The sequence below is a fragment of the Garra rufa genome, chromosome 17 (assembly GCF_049309525.1).
Source record: "Garra rufa chromosome 17, GarRuf1.0, whole genome shotgun sequence".
Classification (NCBI taxonomy): Eukaryota; Metazoa; Chordata; class Actinopteri; order Cypriniformes; family Cyprinidae; genus Garra; species Garra rufa.
In genome coordinates this window covers 12,302,867-12,322,543 of record NC_133377.1, presented here as the reverse complement: position 1 = coordinate 12,322,543, position 19,677 = coordinate 12,302,867, and the positions used below count along the sequence as shown (strand labels likewise).

The following is a 19,677-nucleotide window of genomic DNA, read 5'->3' as shown; positions in this document are numbered from 1 at the left end:
GTCTGAATTATACTACATGCCATTCACTGTAAAGAAAGTACTAACTCAGTGAACAAGTGAACGATTTCTATGGAAGCCCATTTTCAACACTGTTAAAAAATAAAAAAGGGTAATTGGGACTTTTTATCTCACAATTCTGACCTTTTATCTCAGAATTGTGACATATAAACACGCATTTCTGAGAAGTCAGAAACGCATGATATAAACTCGCAACTGCAAGTTATAAAGTCAGAATTGTGAGATATAAACTTGCAACTTGTGTTTTTATATCATGCAATTCTGAGAAAAAAAAGTCAAAATTGCAAGATATATACTCATAAATCTATTTTTTTTTGTCTCAGAATAGTTTTTCTAGTTTTTATTTAGCAATTCTGACTTTATTTCTCACTATTGTGAGCTTAAATCACACAATTGTGAGAAAAAAAGTCAGAATTGCAAGATATATACAAAAATATTTTTTTCTCAGAATAGTTTTTCTAGTTTTTATTTAGCAATTCTGACTTTATTTCTCACAATTGTGAGCTTATATCGCACAATTTTGAGATAAAAAGTCAGAATTGCATAATATAAGCTCACAAATCAAATTTTTTTTCTCTGAATAGTTTTTACTATTTTTTAATTAGCAATTCTGACTTTATTTCTCACAATTGTGAGTTTATATCATGCAATTCTAAGAAAAAAGTCAGAATTGCATAATATATACTCACTATATAATTTTTTTCTGACTTTATATCGATTCTGACTTTATATCATGTTTTATCATGCAATTCTAAAAAAAAGTCAGAATGGCAAGATATAAACCCACAAATCTGATTTTTTTTCTTAGAACAGCTTTTGCTAGTTTTTATCTAACAATTCTGACTTTATTTCTCACAATTGTCCATTTATATCATGCAATTCTGACTTCATAATTCACAATTGCCAATTTATTTATATCACGCAATTCTGACGTAATTTCATGAACTGCAAGTTTATATCTCACAATTCTTTTTTTATCTCACAATTTTGAGAAAAAAAGTCAGAACTGGGAGTTAGTATCACATAATTCTGACACAAAAGTCTGTGAGATAAAAAGTTGCAAAAAGTCGCAGCCACAGCTTCAGCGTCTAAATAGTGTAAGGGGTGGGACTCCTTGGATTCTGGGGAACATTTGATTGGACAAAATGTTTGATGAGAAGCTGAAGTGCGGGGTGATAACATCAAGGAATGGTTATAGCTTGTAGATGCAAATTTTGTCAATGTTTTGGAGCACACTAGCTTATAGATAACTTTAAGGTTAAAATAATCATATTAATAGCCAAAAACATACATTTTGATTTCATGGGAGCATTAACAATGTAATGGGAAAAAAAAGCAGAAGTGATGTTTGCCTGTGTAAAAGTTGCTTTCACTATGCTATGCTGCTTGCAAAGATGCTTTGATTTATTTTAGTAGTGTGTTGCTTTGTGGGTACTAAGGTTTTCTTAGACAATAAAGCTCAACTTGACTTGACTTTCTGGGTCAAGACATAATCAGAACCCAGATATTCTGACTTGTAGACCCTAAGTGAACTTAAAGAGATAGTTCACCCCAAAATGAAAATTTGATGTTTATCTGCTTACTCCCAGGGCATCCAAGATGTAGGTGACTTTGTGTCTTCAACAGAACACAAATGAAGATTTTTAACAAAAAACAGTGCAGTCTGCCAGCCAAATAATGGGAGTGGATGGGCACCAAACCTTTAAAAGTAAACAAAAACATGCACAGACAAATCCAAATTACACCCTGCGGCTCGTGACGATACATTAATGTCCTAAGACACGAAATTATCGTTTTTTGCGAGAAACTGAACAGTATTTATATCATTTTTTTTTTTTACCTTTGATACACAGCTATGTCCATCTGTCCTGAGCATGAGCTTTTCATCCGGCTCGTTACATGTGTACGCGCTCTGGCGTAGTATACGCAAACACGCTTTTTCTTTAAGTGTATAAAAAGAGCACTTATTATGGAAAAATATAAATTTAAAAAATATATCCTTATTATTTAAAAAATATATCCTTATTATTTAAAAAAGTCAAAAGAGTAAGACACTAAAAGCTAAGTGAAATTAAATGAAAATGTTTTGTAGTTTATAATATTTATTCATATTAAGTGTAATTAGTTGAACTTAAGAGCAATTTTTGACCTAAACTTAAAAAGTTTTTAACTGTTAGTGTACTTAAAGGAGACATCAGATGCAAAATCCACTTTTACATGGTTTTTGCATATAAATGTGTCTTAGCAATGTGACTGCTCAGGCTTCGCCCATGACCCTGACGGTCTCCTGTATTTGCATAATCCCGCCCCTCAGTCAGTTGTACACTGTCCGCCATTTTCTCTGCATTTGAGCAGCTGTAGTGTCGTCAAAGTCTTGTAAGAAATGCAGGTGTTTTGTATTTGGATGTAAAAGTGAACATAAAGTCTTTATTTTTTTCCCAACATCAGAGCCACTGAGTATGCAGTGGATTAGTTTTATGTTTTTGATGGTAACATGCCTCCGAATACATAAAAAATAAAAGAGAGGGGCGGGGTGATCAAAGCTCATTATAATTTAAAGAGGCATTCACCGAAACAGCTCGCTGTGAATGACAAGGTAGAAAAGGTGTTGTTTTACACAACCATTGAGGAATTTTAAATAAAGTATGTTACAGACATTTCATAAAAACCCTAAAGAGAAATTGCATCCGATGTCCCGATGTAACAGCACACTTGATTTAATGTCTCATTCATGTTTGTAGCAGAAATGTGCGATACTTATTATCAGGTGAGTGCAAATAGTTATTCAGACGTCGTTTAGATCCTTGTTTCCTTGTAACTACCATGTCAGATTCAACTAGAATCCTGACACTTTCTTTATAATTTATCATTTATAAAGCAATTACCAGAGTGAGAGTGGAGTGTATCAGCTGGCGAAATGATGATTTTTCCCCTGCTCTTGGTCTCTCTGAGGGGTCGTTTCTAAGCAACAGAAGCAGCTGGCTTTTAAACGTGCGGCCAAAAGTGACATCATCGGATTCTGAGTCCCTCCGGGGGTCGTATAGTGTCCAGTTGAGTTGGGGAGGGTCCGGCCTTTGTGTGGATTGAAGCAGGGTGGGGTCGACTGAGGCTGGGGGAAAAAAAGAGATAAAAGGGGAAAAAACAGAACGGCAGAATAAATTTGGTAAAATGACAGGAAATATAAAACCAGTAGGGTCAAAATCAGGGTCAGATTTTTTTTTAGAATAGTATTAAACGGCTGTGCTGGCAGATACAGTCACAGAAACATGACAGATTTGAGTTCTGTATCTGAGATGCTAGATTTAGTCTCTCTTGCTTTTTCTTCTCTGTCTGTCTTTATATAATGTATTCTTCTGTCTGTGTATTCCTTCTTCTCATATCAGTGTCTTTCATTATCAAACAACCCTGTGCTGATCATTTCACAAAATGCCTGGATGTTTCTCACTACTCTCAGTGCAGAATGGGTTTGTGATACCCGAAATGATAACATTAATCTTTAATGCAAGCATCAGCATTACTATTGCTCATTCTTTAGAGATTTGAACTGTACTGAAGTATTGAGACTCTCAAACATTTTGAGGAGAGGTGTGATATTGTTTTGAGCCATGTGATTTTTGATTAAACGCATATAAAATTCCATTTTACTTACACTTAAGTAGAGCCCCAAGACATACACTTGTGAAAAATAAGTGCATTTAATTGTATTAAATGTGCACTTTTGGTGTACTTAAAATCTTAAAAGGTATATTTCTAATAAATATAGCGCTTTAAGGCATTTAAACACATATAAAAAAGACATTATATAGCAAGCCTGTAACCACCTAAATGAAGCTTTTAAAAGCAGTTTTGACAAATCCAGGTAATTTATCATATAAATATCGCTTTGCATGCTTTTTTAGAATAATCTCTTGCATGTGCTCAGCGGGTTTCATGAAGTTTTGAGTTTTCCTTTTGGCTTTATAGGATTTTTGGTAAATTTGGACAGGCCCCTTTTCTAAACAACCCCGTTATAGCCTCACAGAGGATAAATTTTAACATTTTATTTCATAATTATTGGCCTAGAGAAACCAGAGAATTGTACTGTAGTGGGTTTTTCCAGATTGCACGAAAAAACCAAGGACTAATTCGCAAAAGTATTTTTTATTTTTTTTTAACATCTTCGCAATCATTTAACAAACAGTTGGACTGACGGCAGTGGTTCAAGAGGCAAAGTTGACCAGAATGAGGAGTTATATATAATATGAATATTGTGTGTATGTGCAAAAAAGCACACACAAAACATGATGTACAATCGTTTACGCCCTAAAAAAATGCAATATCGCCTCTCAATGGCTGATTTCTTTTAAATTTCTCACAGGCATTTAGGGCAGTGAGTCAAATGGGCCTCCGTTAACCTTGCCTAAGAGGTGCTCAAACTTCATCAGCCAATGCCATGTTTTTTTGAGATACGCAAATGTCCTTATAAAAACTTGTGGCACATTGGACCAAGACCGTGCACACCAATTTTCATGTTGATAGGACAAATGGTTGTGTAGGTATAGTCATTTTTATGTTTTTCCCTCTTATAGCGCCACCGAGTGGTCAAGCTCCACGATTTTTGTCTTGTGACCTCAGATTGAGCTCTTACATACACAGTCTGAGTTTGGTGAAGATATCTCCTTCATGCATTTTACTAAAAGTGGCCCTGCCCCTTTCAAATGTTTTGATGTCCCTTTGTGACGGTGTGTCAAAAAACAACTTTTTATGATAATTATAGATATTCACTCTTAAGAGAATCTTTCTACATTGGTTTGATTACGATCAGATGGAAAACCTAGGACTAGTTTGCAAAAGAAGGTTTTTCAAAAAATCTAAAATACCCGAACATTCCAACGACATAAAACACTTGAGGCTGCGACTGACGGTTTAGGAGTTATGAGCGATTTCATACTTCAGGCCAATTGGGGCAAGCTTTGGTGACGTTGTTGGTGGTGTGAGTACAACCATCCCTCTAAGTTTCAAGTCTCTATGACTTACGGTTTGAAAAACATGAAAAACATGAAAAAGCGCTATACACTTAAACCCCTAATAAACTGTACTTCCAGATAATATAATATTAATGAAATAAAAGAACACTTAAAGAGATAGACTTTCATGACTGTCAACACACTTAAAAAGTGCATATAATGTCAAATTAAAAGTTTTCCATGCGCAAACATCACTCATTAACTAACAACCTTGATTAAATGTTTCATCGCATTATTTTAATTGAGGTCTCAGTAAACCTGTAGGGTCTTGCATGAGTCACTCTTGAGTGGTAGATGAGCTGCAAAAACAGGCATGCAGCACTCCATCCTCCTCTCAGATTGAAGCCAGCAGAGCACTACTGATGTTTTACATTAAAGCAACTACATTTGCTGTCAGAAATCAAGTTAATGTTGTGTGTGTGTGTGTGTGTGTGTGAGCGTGGAGTGATTGAGACTTAAAGCAAGCACCCAAAAATGAAAATTCTGCCTTTATTAATCTTCAGAACACAAATTAAGATATTTCTGATGAAATCCAAGAGCTTTCTGACCCTGCATAGACAGAAAGACAACTGACCTATTCAAGGCCCAGAAAGGTAGTAAGAACATCGTTCAGGGTCAGAAAGCTCTCAGATTTCATTAAAAATATCGTAATTTGTATTCTGATAGAATTTTCACTTTTTAATGTAGTAAACACAAAAGTCTGAGACATAGTGAAAAGTAGGGCATTTGTAGAAACTAAGGGAGTAAGGAGTAAATTTGAGGTCATTTGTGTTTGTATGTAATAACTAAACACTGTTCAGTGTTTTTTATGTTGGCAAAACCCAGTACTTTCAATAGGAAACCATGTGATTTGGAATTTCATGGCCATTTTCGCAGTGGGTTCAAGTTCACCACGCTGACCAACAGAAAGCTGCTTGCTTTGAAAGTGAGTTCTATTAACAATAGACAATGGCCTTTTTTTGTCCAAAAAATTTCTGTGAAATTCCGCTAAACTTTAGATTCTACTCTTGTGAAAAAGAAGTGTGCTTCATGGTTTTGAATGCACACTTGTAGTGTACGTCAAATCTCAAACATATGTATTTTAAAAACTGTACTTACATTTCACTTGTCAGAATATAAAATATAAGGCCACTTAAGTTTAAGAGATACACTTTAATGACTATTTCTTAACACACTTAAGTACACTTTTAAATTGTTTTATTAATCGTTTGTCGTGCTTTATAGTAGTAATTTTGATGTGTTGACTAACATACACTACCAGACAAGTTTTTGAACAGTAAGATTTTTTATATATTTTTTTAAAGAAGTCTCTTCTGCTCACCGAGCCTGCAGTTATTTGATACAAAGTACAGTAAAAACAGTAAAATTCAGAATTATTTTTGCTATTTAAAATAACTGTTTTTTATTTGAATATATTTTAAAATGTAATTTATTCCTGTGATCAAAGCTACATTTTCAGCATCATTACTCCAGTCTTCAGTGTCACATGGTCCTTCAGAAATAAAAAAAGAAACATTTATTAGTATTATCAATATGTAAAAACACCATTTAATATTTAAAACAGCATTTATCTGAAACAAAAAAGCTTTTGTAACATTATACAATATACCATTCAAAAGCTTGGACTCAGTATACATTTTTTGGGAATGAAATGATAGAAATGAATATTTTTATTTAGCAAGGATGCTTTAAATTGATCAAAAGTGATGAAAAAGACATTTATAATGTTACAGAGGATTTCTATTTCAGACAAATGCTGTTCTTCTGAGCTTTCTATTCATCAAAGAAACCTAAAAAATTATTTTAACATAATAATAATGTTTTTTGACCAGCAAATCATAATATTAGAATGATTCCTAAGGATCATGTGACTGGAGTAATGATGCAATAAATTCAACTTTGAAATCACAGGAATAAATTACATTTTAAAATATTAACTAGAAAACAGTTATTTTAAATAGTAAAAATATTTGTAAATTTTACTGTTTTTGCTGTACTTTGGATCAAATAAATGCAGGCTTGGTGAGCACAAAAGCATTTGCGAAATTTATCAATTTAAGTGTAATATTTTTCATAAGTATATTTTTTTTAAAGTGCGTTATTTCTGTAATAAGTACTTATTTTGAAAGTATGCTAAAGTGTACGTCTATTTTTAAAATGTATTTACAGCCATTTTGCTTTGTTATTGTGTGCAGCTTCTGAAAGTTGCCTGGTAATTATAACTTTGCAATACTTTGCGAGTTATTTTTTCATTATTCTAAATTACAAAAAAAAACAAAAAAAACATTTGATGGTGTTATTGCATGACATATTGAAATAAACTAAATTGCATTTTCAGCATGAGTTTTTTTTTTGGTGACTTGTCTCCCTAGAAATTATTGTTGTGTGCTGTTGCTTGGGCATGTGGTTGGTTTCTGTGTTCCCATTGCCTGGCATTTCCTTAAGGAGGTTGTTGTGCGGGGCAGGAGAGCACATCCTGTTCTCATCAGCTCACTGAAGCTGGGCCCGACTCACAATTCCAGTCAGCTCTGACTGCTATGAGCAAAGAAAGGGACCTGGTGTTGCCACGGAGACCTGAGCACTTCACCACCCTGCGCCTTGGGGTTCAGAGTTTGGCAAGAGGAACGAAGAGATGAGAGAAGTGAAAGGGAGGAGGAGAGGGGCCAAGAAAGAAGGGTGTGAAATGAATTTAACAAAGAGAGAATAGGGAAGAGTGTCAAGTCAGTAAATGGAGAAATGAAAGAGGATGAGACAGAAAGGGAATGACAAAAGAAAATGAAGCCAGTGGAATCTAGTCTATCAAAGACAGCACTTTTAAGCACAGAAACTACCAGTGACTTTTCTTAAAGTCAACATGAAATGCTCCAGCTTTAAAACAACTTCCATTTTCTGATGATGTCATCAAGGCCTTGCAAGCTAATTGGTTGATCAGTGGCCAAATACTATTTTGGCTTTGGCTGTTGTAAGTGATGCCGCATTTTAAATATTCTTTTCAATAGTAAATGCAGTCACTATTAGCTGATATTTGAAACGTTTTAATTATTGTAGCAGCTGCATACATTTGTATATTTGCCGTTAAGCATCGGAATTAGGAATTTTATTTTGAAAGACAGAGTAGCTTCCATTTTCCATTTTTACTACTTTATTGTCTTTTTGAGCGGTTTTGTCTGATAGTAGAAAGACGCTACACTCTTAAAAATGAAGGTGCTTCATGATGCCATAGAAACAACTTTTTGTCTAAATGGTTCCATAAAGAACCTTTAACATCTGAAGAACCTTTCTGTTTCACAAAAGGTTCTTTGTGGCAAATAAGGTTCTTCAGATTATAAAAATGGTTCTTTGTGGAACCAAAAATGGTTCTTCTATGGCATCGATTGAAGAATCTTTTGAAGCACCTATATTTTTAAGAGTGTACACTACTTTTTAATATGTTGAAGGTGACCAGCAAATAGTGTGCCATAAATATTGTCTGCGATAATATTGTAATTGTTGTTTTAACTATGTGCAATTTGACATTGAGAATATTGCGAAAAGCAAAATAAAAACACCTACAGAGTGCACGCATACATTATGTGATGAAGTCTAGTAAGTTAGGTTAAACTAGTGCATGTATGCATTTAGAGTGAGTCTTTTAGTGCATCATTCAGTCTATTAAAATGCATTTAGAGTGATCACATGATTCAAGATACAGGGGCAAAAATGTATAAATTTCTATCATTTTCATAGAGTTAATATCACACAAAGAGTGACGTTTTCTCTCCAAAAGTTGATTACAAATGAGCTATTGACTTTATGGTTTATTAAACAAGAGGTTGATAATAAGAGACTTATGTTTCAGTCACCATATTTCCTGTTTTTGCATATTTCGCCAACAAAAAGTCATCCCAAACACAGCTGCAGCACTGTTTTGCAACTCTGTTTTGTTCCTGAATGAATCAACCATTTCAATGAATCGGTTCAATCGCAATGACTCACTTATTAACAGTGACTTGCTGACACCTACTGGCGGTTTTAATTTCACATTTAAAGCATCTTTCATTTCAAATATTAGTTTTCAGTGCTATCAAAACATTAATTACTGCTGCTGATAATTGCAATCTTTAAATTAAACGATTTATATTGTATCTATTGACTATCAACCAGGAGTATTCAAATTACTTTGGTTACAGCAAGATGGCGATGTACCTTTTTTTTTTACATAAAATCCAACAAATTCTTAACTCTACATCTACAAAATGTTTTCTTTCATGACAACTTTTGGAAGATTTTAGCATGGTAATGTATATGACTATGTCAGGGCTCTACGCTTACTTTTCTTGAAAAATTTAGGAGCACAATCAAAATTTCAGGAGCACATCAAAAAACCTGATAAAAAATTAGCCTTCCCATTACGAGGTGAAATTTGACTCCTAAAGTGATTTACAGGGGAATTTTGTTTTTACCTTTGTTTTTACCTTTCATATGTAATGAGGCTCAGAGGTGGCATGCGTGCAATCAAATTCATAATGTTTTTAAATTTAAAACATTTTGAATACACAATTATTTCAAATGTAAATAACTGAACAGATCTGCCAGCAGGTGGCAGCAAGACACTGATTTAATTACTGAATCATTGATCATTGATTTGATTCGTTCGAGTGGCTGATTCATGTAGGAATAAAGCAAGTGACTCGCTTTATGAATGGGAAATTGAATCATTTCACTAGATATGTTTAAAAACGCACATTCATTCATAAACGAAACACCGCTGTGTTTGAATGGAGATGCGCTGAGACTCAGTTGTGAAGCACCTTTACCTAGATGAGCACACTGATACAAATTTGCCATAGTCAATGGCAAAATATTTGGCCGCCGAATGCTGTGATTGACCTGTTTTGGTCATGGCTCCCCAAACAAGTCATTATGAAACACCCACTTAGTATGAACGAACCAATTCCCGATGAATAAATTCAAAATACATTTCCTAGTTGAATATCCCGTTTTACTCACTGATACATTACATTATTAAAATAAACAGGCTGTGAATGTTTCATGTTGTCCTAAAGCCATGTGTCGTGCCCTCAGGACATTAGCGCGTTTTCACGTCCGTTATTAAAAAGGCCCACAGTGTGATGTTTCCTAATTGAATGCCCTGCAGCGTGGGGCAAAAGCAGCACCTGCCAGCTCCGGTTAAGCTTGTTATGCTCTGCTGCTGACATCTGACCGTTTTGGGGGATTTGTTTTAATGAGCCAGTTATGACAGCAATAAAAATGAGCAGGTTCTGTTGGCACTGTCAGTTTTGCCCCCTTTAATGAAACAGAATAAACGTCTGTGTGTGAAGATTGAGTCTGTGTGAATAAATGCTACTGTTGGATCCTCTTACAGACTGCATTGAAGAACCCATGATCATAAATATAACTGCTGTGCTCAGCATCTGCCCCATTAGCTAGCAAATGGCTGTGGAACAAGCAAGAAGCAAACAGTCGTAAATTAAACAGAGAAAGAATCCAAGCAGCAGCCAAGAGCGAGAATTATCTTGCAATACCCAGAAAAATTGTTTTTCATTACCATGGATAATTTCAATACCTAGAAAGCTCGTTTTTTAATTTGAGTGCGCCGAACACGTTCTGTAATTATACTCCGTAAATCTTTATTCTTTTCATATTCATGTTTTTGCCTTTGCCTGAACTGACCTGAAGCGCAGCCGCTGTTTTTTTCTGTGGTCTCTCCTGTTTCTCTCTGTTCGGCATCTAAGTGGGTCAGTCTCTTACCTCAGTTTGAGGCCATCGGTGGCCATGTTTGTTGTTCTGTTAAATTTGCTTTGAGACCAGATGTTTTTCTCTGGAAACCTCATCTAATTCTTCATCACCCACAGCTCCCTGTGAATGTGGGTCACAATCTAAACTAAACTATAATGAGTTATGAGTTATGAGGAAAATTAGTTGTGGACAGTATTTAGTTACAAATTTTGAAGGCAAAGTGTGTTTTTTATTTAAAAATACTTTCTGCTTAATATGCAAAGATTGTAGGAGATTCTGCGTTAAATTGCTTTCTGTGGTTCAGTAAAGATTAAAAATTTACGGCGTACATATAGACAAAAAGACAACATAAAAATCAGTAACAAATGCATGTCCAAAATGCATACTAAAGGTACAAACAATACATTACAGTACGCAAACGCCAAAATTAAAACAATGCTTTTCAACTTTTACCCAAGTTCAAGGATATGCATTTAGTAACTTGATCGCTTACCGTATGAATGAACGCTTTGCTACATTTCTGCAATATTCTGGCATCTTAAAGCCGCAGCCTGAGGGCAGAAACTGCCGTTCTGAAACGAGTGGGTGCCTGTGCAAACGGCAAAATGTTTCTGTGCTTCGCTGTGAGATCTAGTTTATGCATTTTCTCAAGGTTACACAAGGCAGTCGCTGTGGTATGTTGTATATGGATGTTTTATTACTTTGAATGCAAACATGTTCCCAGTCCAAGTCAAATCTAAAGTCACAAGTCAAGTCTCAAATTCCAAGTACTAAGTTTAATAAGCCTTTTTACATGGTAAATGCATGTCTTTTTAGGAATTTCCTAAATTTACCTAAAAGAAAATGCATAATGCTTTATAAATCTTTAATATCATTCACATTTTTAAATGAGTGTTTATTCATTATCTAGGTGGCAAGTAACAGGCCAATGGACAATGTTTGTTTGTTGTTGTTTTTTCTGCAAATGCACACTCAGTATTTTGTTGTCCCGTAGTAAATGGACCTTAACCCTCACTCTAAACCTGCCTGTATTTATACTTTTAGCATCAGATGATACTTTATGTGGCAAAATGTCACTAGAAGGCTTTTTTTGTTTTAAATAGCGGCTGTGTGCTATTTTTGTCTGATCCTCAATGCCAAAAAATACAGCATCAGATGATCATGACAAAGAGTGTCAGGAGACTTTTTGTTCTGAACACTCACGTTATTTAAAAACTATACACTTTTAGAGCCAAACATGTTATGAGTCTCTAATTTGGTGTCCAAGTCAAGTCTCAAGACACTTATCATATTTGTAAATCCAAGTTAAGTGTGATTAAATTGGGACTTTGTGAATCTGAGACTCTTTAAATCTATAATCATCATGTCCTTTGTGAAAAGTAAGGATATGTGCACTTGTAGTGTACTTCAAATCTTGAAAGTATATTTTTATAAAACTGTACTTGCAGATAATATAATATTAAGGAAATAAAAGGCCACTTAGTGTACTTAAAAAGAGACACTTTCACGATGGTATATTTTGACACACTTAAGTGGACTTAAATTGCACTTTATTGCCGAAATTCTTTAAAGAAGTACACCTATTTTGATGTGTTTACGAACTTACTAAAGCACACGTAAAGTACTTGATGCTGCCAAATGAAGCGCGTCAGTAAATGAAAGTCAGTGTTGCCAAGTTTGCAGTTTCCCAGCGGAACTGGGCTACTTTAACACTGTTGTTGCAGGTTATTTTTAATGTCCACAGGTTGAAGCAACCCCAATGATGTGATATTTACCAGGGAAACCCTGCCAAAAAATGCGTTTTACCCCACAGAATGCAATTTTTGTTGAGAAGACCTGGCAACCCTGTATCTTAGTTTTGTTGAAATTTAAACATTTAAACAGTGGCTGCAATAAAAACACATTTTAATAATAAATTCAAACATACTCTAAATAATCACAGTGTTGAAACACAGATTGAGCGAATACATGAGACATGAAACATTTCAGTAAGTTGTACTGTTTCTTTTAAAACCTTCTGATGTTTAGGCACATTTATTTTGTGCTGTAACTAGTAGTAAAGAGAAGGTAACCCCACCAAACCCCACCAAAAATATGTTTAACTCTAAGAACGCAATTTTTACTAGGGGACCCCCTCCGAAACACGATAGTTTGGAGTATCAATTAGGTGGATTTTGTTGTGAAGACCTGGCAACCCTGTGTCTCAGTTTTGTTGAAATAAAAACATTTAAACAGTGGCTGTAATAAAAACACATTTTCGTAATAAATTCATACATAAACTAAATAAGACAACAGGTTATGTAAAAATATAATGATTATGTAATATAGTGCATATATTAAGTAAAATGCTCCTCTCTAGAGTTTTTTTTTTTTTTTTTTTTGTAGTTGACCATCATGTTTATGGTAACTGAATGTCTTTCCTGAGGTAAATGTAACATTACTATTTACAAGCTGTTTTATTGATGTCTTGAAAACATTTCAGTAAGTTGTACTGGTTCCTTTAACATCTTCTGATGTTCAGGCGTATTTATTTTGTGCTGTAACTAGTAGTAAAGAGAAAGATCGGTTGATGTGCCTATTGCAGGGCTGCTATGGATTTTGGGATATTCACTCGAATATTCACTGCAATGCAAATTTTACCAGGGAAACCCCATAAAAAAATATGTGTTTAACCCCTAGAGTGCAATTTTTACCAGGGGACCCCCTCCAAAATGTGATTGGGCTAGTTTTAAGTAGCAATTGGGTGGGTTTTGTTGTGAAGTCCTGGCAACCCTGTGTCTCAGTTTTGTTGAAATATAAACATTTAAAGAGTGGCTTATTGTTTACAACCTATTGATGTCTTTCCACTGTTTATACACAAATTGAGCAAATACTGTTTCTTTTAACACATTCTGATATTCAGGCATATTTATTTTGTGCTGTAACTAGTAGTAAAGAGAAAGTAAAGATCAGTTGATGTGCCTCTTGTAGGGGCGCCGCTATGGTTTCTCGGATATTCACTTGAATATTCAGTGGAATATAAATTTTACCAGGGAAACCCCACCCAAAAAAACAAATTTGGACTAGTTTTGGGATAGTTTTGCATAGCAATTGGGTGGGTTTTGTTGTGAAAACCTGCCAACCCTGTGTCTCAATTTTGCATTTGGCTCTGAAATCAGCAGCCTAGATTTATGCTTTCAGTGTGAATGGAAATTATATGCAATATTACAGTCAGCTGATCTAAAAATGACTGGCCTGAACTTATTTACCTAGTACATTTTTGTCGCACATGCACAGCACCACTTATGTGCATCTCTGTCTATACATGTAATAAAATTATTAGTATAAATTACAATAATGTGCATTTTAGTTTACAATAAATGCTTGTCAGTATAAATACTAATTACTGAAGTGTACATTTTCCACAGGAAGTGATCTAATGCTCTGTCTCTGTCTCTTTCAGATGTGTCCCCAGTGCTTGCGGGTTTTCTGGGTGCGGGGGTCTTGGTCGTCTCCGTGACGGTGGCCGTTTTCTTGTGGACATGCTGTCAGCGGCGATATCGTCAAATGACAGGTGCGTACAAGCTGACCAGCGGCCCCTACGACCCACCCGTTGACCCCCCTTACAAGTTCATCCACATGCTCAAAGGCATCAGCATCTACCCCGAGACCCTCAGCAACAACAAGAAGATTGTACGGGTGGGCCGGCGCTCAGGATCAAACTCTTTGTTGAAAGAATGGGGTCGTGGGTCCCGAAACGGTGACGTGCTACTTGTGGATGCTGATCCTGAGGGTGGTACCTCACACCTACAGATGAACCACCTGGTACCGCCCATGGGACCTCCCAGACTGGAAAGGGCGCTGCCCATTCGGGCTGATTACTGCTGTATGGAAAGCAGCTCAGGAAGCAGCAGCGAAGCACCCAGTAAGACGGCGTCGCCCCACTGTCTCGACTCCCCCTCTCTGGGCACGCTCAGTTTGGCCATCGACTACAACTTCCCCAAGAAGGCCCTCGTCGTGACTATCGTGGGAGTGCAGGGGCTCCCAGCAGTGGACGAACAGGCGGGCAGTTCCGACCCCTATGTGAAGATGACCATCCTGCCAGAGAAGAAGCACCGGGTGAAGACACGTGTCTTGAGGAAGACTCTGGAGCCCGTGTTTGATGAGACGTTCACCTTCTACGGCATCCCGTACAGCTCGCTGAACGAGCTTACGCTGCACTTCCTGGTGCTCAGCTTTGATCGCTTTGCAAGGGATGATGTCATCGGGGAGGCTGTGGTACCGTTGGAGGGTGTGGATCCCAGCACGGGACGGGCGCACATCACTCAGCAAATCAGCAAGAGGAACACACAGGTGAGTGTTTCTTGACCTTGGAGAGGATTGTGTAATGCCTTAGATGTCTCTAATCTTTAGTGATGCACCAAAATTACAATTCTGGGCTTAGAATCAAAACCAAAAATTAAATTTCAGTTAAAAATCAAAAAATAAAATGTATTTAATAATCAGGGCCTGTATTCATGAAAAATCTTAGTGCAAAGAGTTGTTCCTAGCGACACAATTCTAAGAAAATGCTTAAAAATGTTTCCTCTTAAAATTAACAAAAAATCTAGTAAAGAAAAAGTAATTCGGAAAGCATCTTAACCCTTAAAAGAGGTCTTAAGGTCCAAAATTGTTAGGACTAGGAGCAAGGGCTTTTAACTGGCTTAAGAGTTTTTTTAGCAGTGGAAAAAATGTATAAAACAACACATTAGATTGTGCAGGGATCATGTATGTGACCGATTTTATTTGAGACATGCTAACATCTCTGTCACAGCATAAATATGTCATAGTGCCAATCACTACATTACTTACAATAACTTACATTACCCTATTTGTTAACTGGGAAAAAATGCAACTATGCAGCAGTGATGATTGGGTCTGTTACAACTTTCTATAAGCAAAGAGATCACATGGTCCTTGGTGATTCCTAAAATGCAAGTGAATCCCTTTGAACATATATTGAGCCAATTATAAAAGTTTATGGTCACTGAAAGGCTTTTCTGAAGTAAATGTATTGCTACATGACATTATTGTTTACAAGCTGCTTTATGTGACATCTATCTCCTGTCGAAACACAGATTGAGTGAATATATTTCAATAAGTCATAGGGTTTCTTTCTGATGTTCAGGCATGTTTATTTTGAGCTGTAACTAGTAGTAAAGAGAAAAATAGAGATTGATTGATGTGCCTCTTGTACTGAGGTGCTTCAGCAATCTGTCACCCAGGAATGAAAATTTTCTGTGAATTTACTCACACTCAGGCCACCCAAGATGTAGGTGACTTTTTTGCTTCAGCAGAACAGTAAAGAATATTTTTTATCTGAAACAGTGGTCCTTGGCGATTCATAAAATGCAAGTGAATCCCTTTGAACATCACTTTGAGAGTCAAAAAAGCATATACATGCCACACAAAATCAATACCCATGGCTCTTGATATATTGAGGTCTTATGAAGCGAAACAATCAGTCTGTGCAAGAAACTGAACAGTATTTAGAACATTATTTCCTGTAATCCAGAGCCTCAGGGGTGGGTGTCAGTAAAAGCCTCCTTTAGTAATCCGATGTGTTTTTGTAAGAGAAATATCCATATTTAAAACATACAAATCACTTTAATCTAGTTTGCTGTTTTGGGAAGTGGCGTGGCAGTACTGAACGCTGTCTAAGCTGTTCGCCAATTGCAACGCAGTGGGACTGCTAACCAATCACAACACATTTGGTTTTTCGGAAGATGGAACCCAGAACTAATCGAGCCAGCCTGGGGAGAAACCTATTGTAATAATGTAAATTATGTGAAAAATTATGCCAAGCGTGAGAGCATGTTCTAGTGCAAACACTTAAATGAAAGGGCAAAATGAAAGTTTTTTTTATGGTTTCTCATTGTTTATGTAAAAAGGTAAGCTGAAGACAAGACTTTATATGCTTTAGACATGTTAACACATCCATGTTTCACATCTCTGAATTTGCATATAAATTGAATTATTGCAAGATTACATAAGATAATCAGTTATATTAGAAAAAAAAAAGGTTCCTGTATGAGGTTCTTGTCACAGTCAGGCTGGGTTGAGGAGTGGAGATGGAGGAGGAGAACCGGAGTAGATGAAAATTAAAGTTTATTAAATGAAACACTGAATGTAATACAAACTAACAAAAACCAGGAGCAAGAAACGAGAACATGTAACATTAACGACGGACAGCTGGGAGTGATCAGACACAGACTTAAATACACAGAACACAAGGCGTGGCTACAAACGAGATAACAGGATAACGAGGGGGAAATACAAATATGGGCATGGATGGAACCAAAAACACTAAACCAAAAGGGGGAGCAAATGGGACAAACCAAAAGTACTGGAAACAGAGGGGGAAAAAAACACTAGGAAAACAGAACAGGACAGGACAAAATACTGACATTACACCCCCCTCCCCAAAAGGCGCGTCTCGCGCCGTCTAACATCCATAGGGGAGGGAGGGTGGGCGCCCTGGAGACCACTAGACAGGGATACAGGAAACACAGGATACAGGGGCGGTCTCCAGGGCGGATCAGGGAGCTCTGGAGGCCATGGCCGGGTTAACAGTTCAGGAGGCCATGGCGGATCTGGGAGCTCAGGAGGCCATGGCCGGGTAACCAGTCCAGGAGGCCATGGTGGGTCTGGGAGCTCAGGGGGCCATGGCCGGGTAAACAGTCCAGGTGGCCATGGTGGGTCTGGGAGCTCAGGAGGCCATGGCCGGGTAACCAGTCCAGGAGGCCATGGTGGGTCTGGGAGCTCAGGGGGCCATGGCCGGGTAACCAGTCCAGGAGGCCATGGTGGGTCTGGGAGCTCAGGAGGCCATGGCCGGGTAACCAGTCCAGGAGGCCATGGTGGGTCTGGGAGCTCAGGGGGCCATGGCCGGGTAAACAGTCCAGGTGGCCATGGCTGATCAGGGGGCTCAGGAAGCCATGGCCGAGTATACAGTCCAGGAGGCCATGGCTGATCAGGGGAGTAGCCCCCCGCCAAAATTTTCTTGGGGGAACTTAAGGCATAGTCCACCCAGGAGAGCACAGAAGGGCGTGCTGGAGAAAGCGCCGGCTCTGGAGGGCGCGCAAGAGACAGCTCCGGCTCTGGAGGGCGCGCAAGAGACAGCTCCGGCTCTGGAGGGCGCACTGACTCAGGCTTGGCGGCCATCTTGGCCGGGAACTCAGGAATGGCGGCCATCTTGGACGGGAACTCAGGAACGGCGGCCATCTTGGCCGGGGACTCAGGCTTGGCGGCCATCTTGGCCGGGAACTCAGGAACGGCGGCCATCTTGGCCGGGGACTCAGGAACGGCGGCCATCTTGGCCAGGAACTCAGGAACGGAGGCCATCTTGTGTGCAGACTCTGGCATGGCAGCCATCTTGAGAGCAGATACCAACATGGCAGCCAACTGGTGAGCAGACTCTGACATGGCAGCCATCTTGCGAACAGACTCCGGCGTGGCAGCCATCTTGCTTGCAGACTCCGGCGTGGCAGCCATCTTGCTTGCAGACTCCGGCGTGGCAGCCATCTTGCTTGCAGAATCTGGCGTGGCAGCCATCTTGCTTGCAGACTCCGGTGTGGCAGCCATCTTGCTTGCAGAATCTGGCGTGGCGGCCATCTTGTGAACTGGCGTGGCGGCCATTTTGCGAGCTGACGCTGGCCTGGCGGCTGACGGGCTGGAGCGTGGAGAGGAAGCCGGCAGACTAGAGCGCGGGGAGGAGGCCGGTAGACTAGAGCGCGGGGAGGAGGCCGGTAGACTAGAGCGCGGGGAGGAGGCCGGTAGACTAGAGCGCGGGGAGGAGGCCGGCTGCATCGGGCTGAGGACATCGGCGGAGCTTTGGAGGATGACTGGGGATAGGAGACTGGGCTGGCGGTCCGATCCGTTGGGACGGTATGTGGGGATTTTCGGCAAAAAGTTCAAAATCAGAGCCATTTAAATAAAGAATGAGATTGATCAGTTCGATCAAGGAGAAATTACAGGCAGGAGAATCACAACGAATCGTCTCATCATTCAGTCCCATCAGAAACACGGCACCGAGAGAGGCATCGGGCCAGCCCACCTGATAGAAGAGCTCGACAAAATCCGCCACATACCGCTCCAAACTCCGACCGCCCTGCCGCAGTCTCACCAGGTCTTTCTCAGCCCGATTCATTTTCTTGGGTCCGTCGTTCTGTCACAGTCAGGCTGGGTTGAGGAGTGGAGATGGAGGAGGAGAACCGGAGTAGATGAAAATTAAAGTTTATTAAATGAAACACTGAATGTAATACAAACTAACAAAAACCAGGAGCAAAAAATGAGAACATGTAACATTAACGACGGACAGCTGGGAGTGATCAGACACAGACTTAAATACACAGAACACAAGGCGTGGCTACAAACGAGATAACAGGATAACGAGGGGGAAATACAAATATGGGCATGGATGGAACCAAAAACACTAAACCAAAAGGGGGAGCAAATGGGACAAACCAAAAGTACTGGAAACAGAGGGGGAAAAACACTAGGAAAACAGAACAGGACAGGACAAAATACTGACAGTTCTGGATTACAGGTAATAATATAAATAATGTTTCTTGCACAGACCGATCATTTTGCTTCATAAAACCTCAATATATCGTCAGGAGCCACATGTATTAATTTTGTGTTCCTTGATATACTTTTATTTCATTCTCAAAAACATGCAGCTGCTGAACTGCATTTTATGAATCACCAAGGACCACTGTTTCAGCAAAAAATCTTAATTTTTCTACTGAAGAAAAGAAAATCACCTATATCTTGAATGGCCTGATTTTTGGGTAAACTATTCCTTTATTGAGTGCCAAAATGGTATTTTTTGTTTCATAATCCACCTTATTCTTAAACGCAGAAGTAAGAATATGGGCGAGAGTTCATTAGCCACTAT

General features: G+C 38.4%; 1 protein-coding gene across 1 annotated transcript in view; it reads left to right on the top strand.

Annotated features, from left to right (window-relative positions):
- syt11a (synaptotagmin XIa) overlaps window positions 1-19,677 on the top strand; it is a 42,778-nt gene that overhangs the window by 7,545 nt on the left and 15,556 nt on the right. Inside the window, exon 2 of the mRNA XM_073822252.1 lies at window positions 14,206-15,095. Within this exon, the coding sequence (XP_073678353.1) occupies window positions 14,206-15,095 (890 nt within the window). The remainder of the gene's footprint in view (window positions 1-14,205; window positions 15,096-19,677) is intronic.